Source organism: Hevea brasiliensis, chromosome 4 (assembly GCF_030052815.1).
Source record: "Hevea brasiliensis isolate MT/VB/25A 57/8 chromosome 4, ASM3005281v1, whole genome shotgun sequence".
Taxonomy (NCBI): Eukaryota; Viridiplantae; Streptophyta; class Magnoliopsida; order Malpighiales; family Euphorbiaceae; genus Hevea; species Hevea brasiliensis.
In genome coordinates this window covers 18676007-18690677 of record NC_079496.1, presented here as the reverse complement: position 1 = coordinate 18690677, position 14671 = coordinate 18676007, and the positions used below count along the sequence as shown (strand labels likewise).

The following is a 14671-nucleotide window of genomic DNA, read 5'->3' as shown; positions in this document are numbered from 1 at the left end:
TACATGGTTTATGATTTGATTGATTAAGTGGTCTGATTTTCACAAGAGAGAGGAAAAAAATGAAAAATATTTTGTTATCTCTAAAATCGAACCGAATAGCTAAAAAATTCAAAACTAAAAACTGAATTTCTACAAAAACCAAACCAAATTTTCTAAATTAATTCAATTCGATCAGTCAATTATTTCTATCTGAACTGAATAATACTAACTCCTATCTAATTGATTAATTGATTATGATGTAATTGATTGTAGTTACTTAATTTATGATCTACTTGATTAATTGATAAAATATGAAATAGTACTTGATTATTTTTTAATTGTTAATAGTTATTTGGTTAATCGATCTAATTAGTTATGATATAATAATGAAAGTTCCTTGATTTATGATTTAATTAATTATGATGTACTTGATTAGTTGATAAAATATTCGATAGTACTTCATTAAAATACCTGATAGTACTTAATTATAATACACTTGATCATAATTACTTAATTTATGATCTAATTGATTATGATTTACTTGATTAATTAATAAAAATATATGATAGTACTTGATTATAATCTAATTGATCATAATTACTTAATTTAAGATCTAATTGATTAATAATTAGTTGATTAATTGATCTAACTATTCATAATTACTTGATTAATCGATCTAATTGATTATTAACTAAAGGATCATAGCTACATAATTTATGATATAATTGATTAGGCAATTTGACTTTCACAAGAGGGAAGAAAGAAATATATCATCTGTCTCCAAAATCAAACCAAATAAGCCAAAAATTTAAAAGTAAAAATTGAACTGAATTGAATTCTACAAAAAGCGAACCAAATTTCTGAATTAATTTAGTTTGATCACTTATTTTGATCTAAAATGAATAATGGTCACCTCTATCTAATTGATTAATTGATTATGATGTAATTAATCATAGCAACTTGATTTATTATCTAATTGATAATGATCTACTTAATTAATTGATAAAATAATATATTTGATTATGATGTAATTAATCATGATTACTTGATTTATGATCTAATTAATTATGATCTACTTGATTAATTAATAAAATACCTAATAGTACTTAATTATGATATAATTGACTATAGTTACTTGATTTATGATCTAATTGATTATGATCTACTCTTAAGTGTTGAAATACACTTTAGTATTGATTATGATATAATTAATCATATTTATTTAATTTATATTTTAATTGATTATGCTCTACTTGATTAATTAATAAAATACCCGATAATAGTTTATTATGATATAATTAATCATAATTATTTGATTTATAATCTAATTGATTATAATCTACTTGATTAATTGATAAATAACCTGATTATTCTTGATTAAGATGTAATTGATTATGCTTGTTTGATTTATGATCTAATTAATTATGATTTACATGATTAATTGATAAAATATACTATTGTACTTGATTATAATGTAATGGTAATAATTACACGATTTATATGTATTCTAATTGATTATAATTTACTTGATTAATTGATAAATACCCAGTAATACTTGATTATAATGTAATTACTCATGGTTACTTGAATTTTTATTTAATTGATTATGATCTACTTGATTAATTGATAAAATACCTTATGCTACTTCATTATGATGTAACTAATCATGGTTATTTGATTACGATGTAACTAATCATGGTTACTTGATTATGATCTAATTGATCATAATTACTTAATTTAAGATCTAATTGATTAATAGTTACTTAATTAATTGATCTAATATAATCGATCACAGTTACTTGATTAATTGATCTAATGGTTATGATCTAATTGATCATAGTTATTTAATTTTTGATCTAATTGATTCATCAGTTACTCGGCTGGTTTGGAAGAGTTAACTCTGGTTTGTTAAATAAAAGGCTTGAAGCCTGAATTAAACCAGGTCAAACTGAACCAATCATTGTTATGATTATCGATAAAATCGGTTCGATCTAATTATAACAACAATGTATGATATCAATTGTAATTGATTAAATTTTTAGTGAAGTTAGATGTCATTTGTTGAATTTTTGATGGGTTATAATTGATTGAAAGATTAATGAGATATATTGATTGGTTGAAGATCGGTAATATGTGATTGATTGAGAGATTGATGATGATTAATTGATTTAAGATTTGGTGATATGTGATTAGTTAACAGATTTGTGGTAGCTGACTGATGAAAGAAAAGGAGGGTAATTATTAGTTGAATTTTAGAGGAAAATAATTTAGAGGGAAATAATTTAGAGGGAAAATAAATTAATTTGGAGTTTAGATAATATGAGGGTAAAGAAGGCATTTCACCTCACTTATATATTTCTTATAAACATTTTTTTGTACACAATATTATTCCATAATATTAATTGCTTCATTTTTTTTTTTTCGAAGTTTTAGAAAGCAGAGGTGACGACATTAAATTGCTTCAATTGGTGTTTAGCGGAATGGCTAAAGAATTTCCACTTAGCAAATAGCCGTCATTGTTGCTTAGCAACTTGGAACTTTGGCAACTTGTCATTTAACTAATTTATTAACTACTGATTCTTAGTATCATTAATTATTGGACCACATAAAATGGTGATATAATATAAATTTAAAATTTAAAACTTAATATTGTTTCTGCGTAAAAAAAAAAAAATATTGTTTCAATTTTATAAAAGAAAATTTAAAATAAATTATTTATATAAAATGAAATAATAATTATCTTAATTTAAATGACATAATTGTGCTAATATAATATTTAAATTAGTCATACAAATAATTTTAAGGTCTTTTATGAATTCAATTAGAAAATATCAAAATTTGATATTTTATTATATATATATATATATATATATATATATATATATATATATATTATCCTTACACTTCTAATTAAATAATAAAATATTAAACCTAACAACTCTATAATATAGAAAAGAAAAAAATAAATCTTCCTACCGAAGGAGATAACAAATCCTCAAAATGAGAGGAATACTAAATTCTTATTAAAAAAAAAAAAAAGATAATAAATGCTCATGAAGAAGGAAATAAAAAATCGGCCTGTCAATAATAATATAAATATAAGAATAACTATAGAATTGTTTTTAAATGATGTAGATGTAGATATTATTAGAAAAATATAAAATAAATATAAAAAAAGGAAAATATAGATTTCTTTTAGTTAATGAGTTTTTAATGATTTTTTTTTTAAAAAAAAAAATACTATACTATGAAATCGTTAATCGTGTTCGGTGGAGACAAAAAACGTTGTTCCATGCTAGCCCATGACATTAGTGGTGTGAGAGTGTCCATTAAAAGCTCTGTTTGGCATTATTATTAAATTTACTTTTAAAAAAATTATTTTTTTAAATATGTTAATCAGGTGATATTAAAAATTAATTAAAAATTAAATTTAATAAATTTTAATTATAAAAATATTAAAATAATAAAATAATTTTTTTATATTATTTTTTTAATCACATTTAAAATAATATTTTTATTCAAAAAAATAATTTCAGAACTAAATGTCATACACATTGTAAGTTTTTTTAAGATATTCTACTGCAAACAAGATGATAACTTACTGAGTGGTTTAATTTTTATGACACGTAAAAGATTATTTTAATTTAATTATAATTTTCTTTTAAAAAAAATTAACAGAGTATAGATTTAAATGAGTCTGTCAAATAAATTATAAAATTTTAATTATTAAATTAGGTCAGGTTATATTTAATTTAAAGTTAAGAGTCAATTTAAAAATTAAATATAACAATTAAAAAAAATTGTCCATTGAACTCATTTGCAGAAAAAAAAAGTCTAACTGAAAAAAATCTAAACTTTTCACTATTTGTGTTTTAGTTAAAATGTTTCAATTTTGGCAAAATACTTTAATTTTCATCTAATTTTTTAATTAAATTTGAGAGAATTACATAACATAAAATGCTAGCTGAAGTATTTTAACATTATAAAATAGACACATAAGACACAAATAAAAAAAAAAATTAAATTGTCTCTATTTAATCATTTAATTAAGGTTAATTGGTGGAAAAAATAAGATTAATTGTACATAAAATATCAAATGCTTTTAGATAATTTGCAATTATAATTAAATGTTTTAACTTTGAATCACAAATTTCAACCTTTGATATTTGATGCAATTATAATCAAATCTCAAAATTAATTTAGGAAATTAAAATTTTGTTAGGAATTTATTATCCAAAATTAAAATATAGTATGTCTTTCATTGTACTATTAATTCATAGAATTTTAAATGAGGATCATTTTGCTGATAAAATGAAATTATTTTAAATTAAAAATAAAAAGGTTTAATTGTAATTTCATTAAATGTTGGAGTTCATATTATAATTTAGTAATTTATATTTTTATTGCAATTTTTTTAAAGTCGAAAGCTGACCCATATGTGCAATTATTTTCTCCTGTACCTTTCATGTGGAAAGCTGCCCATTTCCAACAAGCTGACCCATCGGTACACTGAGCTTCTCTCTGTTGTAAACTCATAGAGGTGAAAAAAATTGTAAAATCATAGGCCTACAGAAAAATAATGGCAGATACCATGAGATCAAATCATGTAGCTATGTTTCCATGGTTTGCGCATGGCCATTTCATACCATATCTTCACCTTGCTAACAAGCTTGCTGAGAAAGGCTGCAAAGTCTCTTTCTTGTTGCCCAAAGGAGCAGAACCCAAGCTAACCCAACTCAACCAACACCCCAATCTCATTCACTTCTTTCCTTTGATGGTTCCTCATGTGGATGGCCTCCCTCCTGGTGCTGAAACAGTCTCTGATGTACCCTTTACTCTTCATTATCATCTTTGCACAGCCATGGACCAAACACAAGACCAAGTTAAAACCATTTTGGGCACTATCAAGCCTAAATTTGTGTTGTATGATTTTGCCTACTGGGTTGCTTACTTTGGTCAAGAATTAGGCTTCAAGTCCATTTCGTATAGTGTAGTTTGTGCCGCTTCACAAGCTCTTCGTGTGGTGCCTTCTAAGAAGATGATTAATAGAAGAGATGATGCAGACATCTGCTGGTTATCCTTCTTCAACAGTGGTACCGAGACTAGATGAAACTGCCCAGGCAAAAGTATTCTCGGAGGAGTATGGGAGTGGCATTTCATTTTATGAGCGAATGACAAGTAGCAACAAACAGAGCGATGCCTTTGCAATCAGAAGCTGCTATGAAATTGAGGGTCCTTTTATTGACTACCTTTCACAGCAGTATGACAAGCCAGTGTTGCTAAAAGGACCTCTCCTCCCTGAAAAACCCGTATCACTGCTTGAAGAGAAATAGGCTAAATGGCTATCCAAGTTTGAAGCTGGTTCCGTGGTGTACTGTGCATTGGGACCCAAATCGTACTAGAAAAGAATCAGTTTCAAGAACTGCTTCTTGGATTCGAGTTATGTGGGCTGCCATTTCTTGTCGCTTTAACACCACCAAATGGATGCTTAACAATTGAAGAAGCATTTCCAGAGGAATTTCAGGAGAGGATTGAAGGAAGAGGATGGGCGTCAGGGTGCTGGGTTCCACAGCCACAAATACTAGAGCACCCATCTGTTGGGTGCTTCGTCAGCCACTGCGGCTTTGGTTCAATGTGGGAGTCACTGCTGAGCAAGTGCCAAATAGTTCTCGTACCACATTTGGGCGATCAGATTGTAAACACCATGCTAATGGTAGAAGAACTTAAAGTTGCAATAGAAGTGAAGAAAGGAGAAAATGGGTGGATTTCCAAGGAGAGCTTGAGCAACGCAATCCAATCTGTTATGAGCTCAAATAGCGAAGTGGGTACGATGGTGAAGAGCAATCATGCCAAGTGGAACAAAATCCCTCCAGCAGAGACTTGCAAGAAACGTATCTCAATAATTTCATCAAGAATCTTCTTACTCTTTGCGATGAATCGAATGACTAAATCAGTGATTTAGTATTATTATTTGAAATTAATCAATGAGTTTAGTTTAGTAATATTATAATCGTCTCGAGTCATTATTAAATAAAATTGTGAAATTATGTTTAGTTTAGTTTTTAAGACAACAATTCGACAATGAAGAATTATATTAAAATGTTTCAATATTAAACCAAAGTATTAATTTAGATAATTTCCTCAACTATTTAATTAATGTTATTTTTCTTTCTTTCCATTTGTTAATAATTGTGTATTATCAATAAATATAACTAATAAAAATACAAAAATATGAAGCGGCATTCCATAATTTTATATAATTATAATTTAAAAAATTAAAAAAACACAACGTGCAGATAAATGACTAATGTTATTATAAATATATATATAAGAAATTTTTAATTAATATTGCACATTTAGTAAAAAAAAAAAAAAGACTATTAAAGAAATAAAGGGTTGATTAAGCAGCATTATTTTAGTAATAGAATTATTTTTAAAATTTAAAAGTTTTGTGTTCAAATTGCAATTAAAATTTAAAAAAAAAAAATAAAAGGGAAATGAATGTATTTATTTTTCGTGAATGAGAAGAATTTTTTTTTTAAAAGGTCAGGGAAAGAATATAAGAGAGAAAAAAATTTAGGGTGATAAATAAATTGCGCAAAATATATTTTAAGTTTTTAAACAAAATTTGACTAATATATTTTAAACAAAAATCAAATTCAGTTTTTTTTTAATTTATTTTAGTTTTAATTTAAGTGATTTTATCATTATAAAATCAAGATTTTATAAATTAAAAAAATTGTTTTTTTTTTTCTTCAAAGGCAGAATTTCATTGAAAGCCTAGAAAGGCAAAAGAGTCATCAGATGGGGCTTTTGAGGCCAGCGAATGGGCCGCCCCATTATAACATCTTCTAAACAAACATTGAACTGATTCATCTAAGTTCTTGAAATTTTTTTTTTTATAAAATATATTAATTAATTTATATGAAATTTATCAAATAGTCCGTTTGTTTCGTAGGAAAAAAATTTATATTTAAAAAATATTTTTTATAAAAATAATTTTAAAAAATATTTTTTTATTATTTAGTTGCAATGTTAAATTCATAGTCTGTGTTGACGTTGTACGTATAAAAATATTTTTACATTTTAATAAAATCATCAAAATTTAAAAAATTAAAATAAAAAAGAAAGTAATTTTTATTAAAAATTAGTGTAGTTTTGTCATTTTTTAGTTTTCTCTTTGATAAAGAAAATATTTTTTATTAATTTATTTTTCTAAGAGGATGTTTAGTTTAACTATTTACTTTTAATTTATGAATTAAAAATATATATTTTAACTTATATATCAATTTAAAAGTAAGCAGTTAATTGTTTAGTAAAACTATTTAAAATTAACTTTCAAACAGTTTAAGTGTTTGGTTAAAAATATTTAAAAGTAATTTAATTTTTCAAAATGATCAAAGAAATATAATTTTTTTGTCTGGAAAAGATATATAATTAAGTGTTACGGTTGTTAAAATAAGGATACTATTGTTACTTTTGAAACTTATTAGAATAACATAGTTATTTATTTAATCAAATAATAATTTTAAAATAAGTAGATAAGTAATAAAAGAGACTTAAATAGTATTTGATTTGACTTATAAGTTAATTAAATCTACTTATTAGTAAAAAGTCATAAGTAAATTAATGTTTGATTTACTTATAAGTTAAAAAATCTACTTAAAATAAGTTAAAAGTAAAAAATAAGGATATTTTATTCATAACTTATCTATTTATACTTTTTAATAAAGTAAAATACTATATTATCTTAATAATTTTTAAAAATATCAACATTCTAATTTTTATAACTATAACACTTAATTATATATTAGTTTTAATAATTTTAACTAATTAAATTATTTTTAAGTACTTTTTTAATTAAATACTTAAACTACTTAAAGTTATTTTTAAATAATTTTATCAAATAATTAATTACTTATTTTTAATTTAACTCATAAATTAAAAAAATATTTTCAATCAAAAGTTAAAAATAAATAGTCAAACTAAATATCCTTTATATTAATGCTATAAACTTTAATATTAAAATAGGTTATGGGTCATTTCGTTGACCGGTTCAAATAAAACTGATCAATCAAATTAAAATTTGTTGCCTCTAGTTGTCATATATTAATGCTCTAAACTTTAATCTTTGAATATAAAGTGAAAATAAATTTCCCATTAATTAAACTTTAAATTAGATCATATTTTTAATCTTTAAATTTTTAAATTTTAATTATAGGTTTTTTTTTAAAAAAAATTTTATATTATAAAACACTTCAAATTATCAAAATCTCACATTTTTCAGTAATTGTAAAAATTGATAATTTTGGACAAATTTACCAATTTTATATAGATTCTAGTAGTTGTTCAAATAACCAAAAAAAAAAAAAAAAGAAATAGAAAAATAAACAAAGGAAAAATATAAAGGATTAAGTCTCTATTTATTTTGTAGAAAATATTTTTTGAAAAATATTTTTTTTATTTAGGCATTCAAAAAATAAGTCAACAGAAAATATTTATTTTAATTAAAAGAAAAACTAAACTATTTTTAAGGAAATGATTTGCTTTTTCCAAAAGAAAAAGTTATTATTTCCTTTTTGATAAATAATTTGGCTGTCTCACAGCTTACGATTGCACGGACGTGTTAGATACTGAGCATATACTTGGAATTGCACTCTGACTTCTCAGATCAAACGATTGTGAGAACTGATTTTACTGTACACAACTTCATCAATCTCACGAATAACAAATAATTAAAAGTAAGTAAACTGGAATTGAATACTTTGATTGCTTAAAAGGAAAGTATAAGGTTTGAAATTAAATGCAAGAGTTTTGGAAAAAATAAAAGATTGATAAAATAAAGATAAAAGATTACTAAAATTTGATTGAGTTATTGTTATTTGATGTGTTAGGGATCATGTTGCTGCATATCTGATTCTTATAGCTCTCCTTGCAAGTACGTGGAAGACTTTAAAAGACACCTTATCATGTTTTGTAGTTACTAGCAATTACCTGCCCACCGCTTGGAACTGCTACCAACTTCCTTCTCTTAAATAACCATCTAGTAACCATCAGATATTTACTTTATAATTATCTTAGGCTATAGATTAATTACGTTAATAAAATAAAATTAATTAAATCAATTTTATAAAAAAACAATTTAATTAATTTTTAGGCCTAAAAATAATAAATAAATTAATTAATTATTTGGTTGTAAACAATTGCTCCCTGCACCTGGACTGACTGACTAAGCCATTTTCAGGTGGATAATTAAAATATTAGATTTAATTTATTTGCTGTTCAAAATTTGTAACAAATTCTGCAGTATCTCCTATCAGTTTCTTGGGCATTTTGAAATTTAAATTAATTCTATCTTCATGACTCCATCTTTCAATAGAATCATACTCCCTACAAATCACTCTTTCCCATAGCATTAATGACTCTTTAAACTAATCTCACATTACATCACCCCTTTTCTTTCTCTATTCTTCCATAATTATTAACTTAAAAGCAATTTCACTCTCGCCTTCTCTCTTTCTTTCTCTCATTTCCTGTTCGGTATGCCCTCCATGACCGTGCGATCATCCTTGCCATTTGACTCCCAGCTCTGATCACTGACCACGACGTGCCTTTTGCTCGACGTCCATTCGTGGCCATTGATTCTGCCCTTCGAGTTTCTATTGCGCAAATTCTTATTTCGATCTCAATTCATCCATCTCCTCACATCTCACCATCGACCAATTGAGCGATTGTAACTTCACCGGTTCACTTCCCATTGCCGGCACTATTTCAACACCAACTTTGGTCTTGTTGTCGGCTCTAGCCAAGATTACATTCTCCCTTCATGCGACACTCCTTTGCCATTTTTGCATTTTGTTCAACTTGATCTTAGGTAATAATAATATCATCTATTTCCTTCTTAATACTATTCTTGCCATGGAGTAACTAAATCTTTGAATGGGTCTTGTTAATTTTTGTTGATTTGAGAAACTCATAGGTTCCTGTTTGATGCTTGGGTACTGCAGGTACTTGCACTTACTGTAATATGATCTTAAGTATCTATGTGTTGAATTGCATATTGGCACCTATGTTTCTTGCTTGACTATTGCTAGGAATGTATATCTGACATGTCCTTTGTTATTTGTATTGGTAGAGATTGCATCAAAATCTCCTTTTGATTCGCAGGTACCTACTAGTCCCTAGGTACTTGCCACCTCGCAGGTACCTACCACTTCACAGGTACCTACAGCTCCACAGTTACCCTTGACAGTACCACATATCTCACCCATCAGTAGCAATGTCCCTAGACTGAGTGCTACTCCTTCCACTATTGCCTTTTGTGTCTATACTCCGTAAATTTTTTCTATGCCCAGTACCAACTTGTTTTCTTGTACTACTGGAGGTAATTTCTAAACTTTATTGCTGTATATGTGAGCTTCTACAGGTTGTGTTCTATCATTGTGTTGGAAATTGGCTAAATATTAAAAGGCCAATTTTTTGAATGTTTATATTGTAGAGGAGACTTTGTCAAAATTTTTACTGATCAGGTACCTTTGTTAACCTACAAGTGTCTCTACAGGTGCCTCTACAGCTACCTCTACAAGTACTTGGAACCTGGTACCTTTACAGGTACTTCTGTAAGTGCTTAGCCTTCATCTGCTCTTGTTAAAGTTCCTATAAGTACCTGCAGTCTCCTAAGACCATTGTATAATTAAAGAGTTAATTTCCTTAGGTGCTTTCACAGGTGCCTAGCTTTATTTCTTTATTTTTATTTTTATAGAGAATGTAAGTGTAGGTCTCTGGTGCTTCTTCATCAGGCATGGTATTGGACATTGGGGAGTTGTCAATTCGGCCTTGTTCCAAAGTTGCCTATTAACTTTAAGCTTCCTCCAAGAACTTTTCTACATGCTATAATCATTATATTTTGATGTCATAAATTTAATATACATTTGATCACTTGGGTACTTGTTGAACAATAAGCCGTGTTTTGGCTTTCTATTTATGAATGAAAGTGGCCATGAGGCCTACTTATTACATTAGCCTTTGACTGATTACATGTGAATACTTCAAAATGTTAGCCGTTATGTCGGCTTTTTCTATTTCATGTCTCCAAGGATTTTAGAAAAAGCTGCAAGGTCTGTTATTTGAGACCGTGGGTCGGCCTTGGTTGTTTTATGCTTGGTTTTATCCCATAAGTTTCCTGCAAGGTGCGATGACTTTGGACCTGCAGAATCACGTAATTTGAACCATTATCTTAAAAACCAGAGTAATCGTAATTATCATAAAAGGAATATGGACTGTGGGAATATTGATTCCTCTTATCTCTGAAACTCTTAGAAGTCAAGTTTGGCTCTTCCAACCTGAGGAATTGATCATTAGAAGCTTTAGGAACTTGGAGATTAAATTTTCCCTCCATTACTAGCATGATTATTAGCATGTTCAGGGCCTTATCAATTGGAGTTGTGATATTAGGAACCTGGACCACAGGTGTTGGTACCTGTGACATTGGTACAGTTGGCTGAGGTAGTAGATATGTTAGTTCCTTTATGACTGTTGCCCCCCGAGTCAAATGTCACCTAGGGTATCTACACTTGCCGAGGCACTGGTAAGACTTGAGAACTTGCAATTACCTCTGCATCATAAATTACTGGGTGAGTCACAAGATTAGAATTGCTGAGAATCTGGGTAGGAGCACTGGTCCTGCTGCTAGGACTATTGATTTGTTGATGCTCTAGAGTGGTTAGCCACCTGTTCCTCTCTTATGTGAGGTGGCTGGTACTTTTTGTCGCTTTGAACTCGGTTTCCATTTACGCTCTTAGGTATCGAACCAAATTCCTCTGGCCTGGAAGTTTGGCCATCAAGAACTACTGGAACTAGTAAAATGAATATCTCAAACAACAACTATATAGAAGAAACAATTTTCTCCATAAGTACATTAGTTTTGTCAAAGACTATATCCATTCGCCTTCCTATGCGTTTCTTTAAGGCATCAGGGATGATTGATGCAAGTTTTTCTTCATCAATATAAGGCATTTTGTGATACTTCATCAAGAACGTGCATGGTAGTGAAATGTGAGATCTTTTGTCCCACTAGGCATGCTAAAAATTATTTCCTTTTTGGGAAGCAATTTGGCTATCTCACAGCTTACAATTGTGCGGATGTGCCAAACACTGAGTATATCACCTAGGATTGCGCTTTGACTTCTCGGATCAAATGACTGTAGGAACTGACTCTATTATATGCAGCTTCATTAATCTCACAAATAGCAAGTAATTAAAGGCAAGTGAACCGGAATTGAATATTTTGATTGCTTAAAAGGAAAGTAGAAGGTTTAAAATTAAATGCAAGAGCTTTGAAAAAAAATTAAAGACCGATAAAATAAAGATAAAAGACTATAAGAGTCTAGTTGATTTGTTGTTGTTTGATGTGTTGGGGGGTTTCACGTTGCTATATATCTGATTCTTATAGCTCTCCTTGCAGGTACCTGAAAGACTCAGAAAGACACCTTATCACGTTCTGTAGTTACTAGTAGTTAGCTGTCCACTCCTTAAAACTGCTTAAAACCGCTTGGAATTGCTACCAACTTCCTTCTCTTAGATAGCCATCCAGTAACCACCAGATATTTACTTAATAATTATTTTAGGCCATAGATTAATTAAATTAATAAAATAAAATTAATTAAATTAATTCCACAAAAATTAATTTAATTAATTTCATAAAAATTAATTTAATTAATTCTTAGGCTTAAAAATAATTAATAAATAAATTAATTATTTTATTGTAAATAGTTATTTTCTAGATTTTGACAATCTTATTAAAATATGCATAAAATATTTATGCATATATAATATAAATACATACCATTAGTTTAACATTTCAACTAAATAATAAATAATATTTTCATAAAATATTTTTATAAAAAATAATTTTTATGAAAACATTTTTATATATAAATTATTTTTTGAAATAAACATACCTAAAAATTAGAATAAGGAAAAAAGAGGAAGCTGGAGTGGAGGTAGAGGAAGGGGAGATGGGTCATATGTGTTTAGCCTTTGGCGCTATCTATGATAGCTTAGGTAAGTTCTTGGGGACAAGATGGTGCTTACCTTTTGGGCCACTAATGCTAAGCTTAATCTCAAAATAAATAAACAAATAATTATGGGGCAAATCTCCATTAGTAACACCGGACAAAAGGGGAAAGACTTTGTGCCTTTTGCTTTGGTATATCCTCATGAGGTCATGCAATACGCCATGAAATCCAATATAAAATAAAATCTTTCAAAACCTTGTATTCTATCTAATTCCACTCAACTTTACAAAACTCTATAACAACTCTACATAAAAGGAGAATATAATATTTTCATAATTAAATGAACAAATAAAAACTTAAATTTAATTGACTATATCTTAAATTTTAAAATTGAGAATAATTATATCTAATATTGAAAATTAATTTTAATAAATTTTAAATTTATCCACTAAAATGGTTCTTTGAAACTTTATATTGAATTTAAAATTAATAGTGTAGAAGTAATTAATAGGCAAAAAAACCATTTTGTCACGATCCAAATTATGAGTCAGACTGACACTAGGACTTGGGTCAGCATAAGGTTCCGAAAGCCCGTAGTAAGCCTAACTGATTTTAGTCCAACCATAAAGCGCATATCTAGAGCCCATTTTTAACAAATTAACCAGACAGAATCCGACTATAAACTGGACTACCCAATGGAGAGTTTTAGCTCACCGACCTGTGATCACAAAATAAATAAATTTGGAGAGCTTTGCTCACCCTCACAATCCTCAATGTAACAATTATATCAAATGGGAGCTGAGCTCCCTCATTTAAGGTATATATTCATCCCATTCAACCATACATGCATAAATATAGGTTTACAATTTCAAAACAAATAATCTTTTATAGTCCCACGTCAAATATAATATTCCTAATACATTTAGAGTCTAGATTTTTAAACAATACTATGAAATAATAATATTTGCTGCTAGTGGACTTGCGAGAAAGGAAGCAGGTTAATCACAAAGAAAGAGAACCTCCTGTAACCTGGAAAAAAATAGAGTGAACAAGAGTGAGCGTTCGGCTCATAGAGTAAGATATTGATTTTATATACAATTTCTATAACTATCTAGGGCTAATGTATCCCTAAAAATGAAATGCAGCATATATCAACACATTCAACCAAGTTCAAATAATATCGCACAAAGAATAATTTAGAGCACTCATACACTCGTGCGTTACATCAATCAAATATATATATATATATATATTGGAGCTGATCTCCTACACAACTTTCTTAATTTTAACCTCTGCCAGCGAGATTAACTCGAGCTGGACTTTCTCTTAATAATCTAAATGTGGGGGTCAACGAGATCAACTCAAAATCATACTCACCCCAACTTATCACAAAAAGAACTGGGCCCCAAGTGAGACTAGCTCAAGCTGATCTGTCTATCCTACCCATATTCAATATCACACCTCATGCACGCCAACGCATGCACACAGCTCTAAATTACCCTAAGAGGACACCCACATCAATTTCATCAAATAATAATGCTACACAAAGTGTGCCTATAATAGCTATATACATATAATTACAAGTGAATGTATGACCATGCCTTATATGTATAATAATATTGAAATTATAAATAAAATCAATATCTACTCACAAATCCACCAGATATCACTGTGGT

The 14671-nt window shown here is 28.1% G+C and overlaps 1 protein-coding gene across 1 annotated transcript; it reads left to right on the top strand.

Annotated features, from left to right (window-relative positions):
- Positions 1-4431: 4431 nt before the first annotated feature.
- LOC110667658 (UDP-glycosyltransferase 79B6) lies at positions 4432-6032 on the top strand. The gene is given in 4 exon segments (XM_021828569.2): positions 4432-5025; positions 5027-5358; positions 5361-5843; positions 5846-6032. Coding segments are annotated over 4 exon segments (1365 nt in total). The 5' UTR covers positions 4432-4558; the 3' UTR covers positions 5929-6032.
- The last annotated feature ends 8639 nt before the right edge of the window (positions 6033-14671 follow it).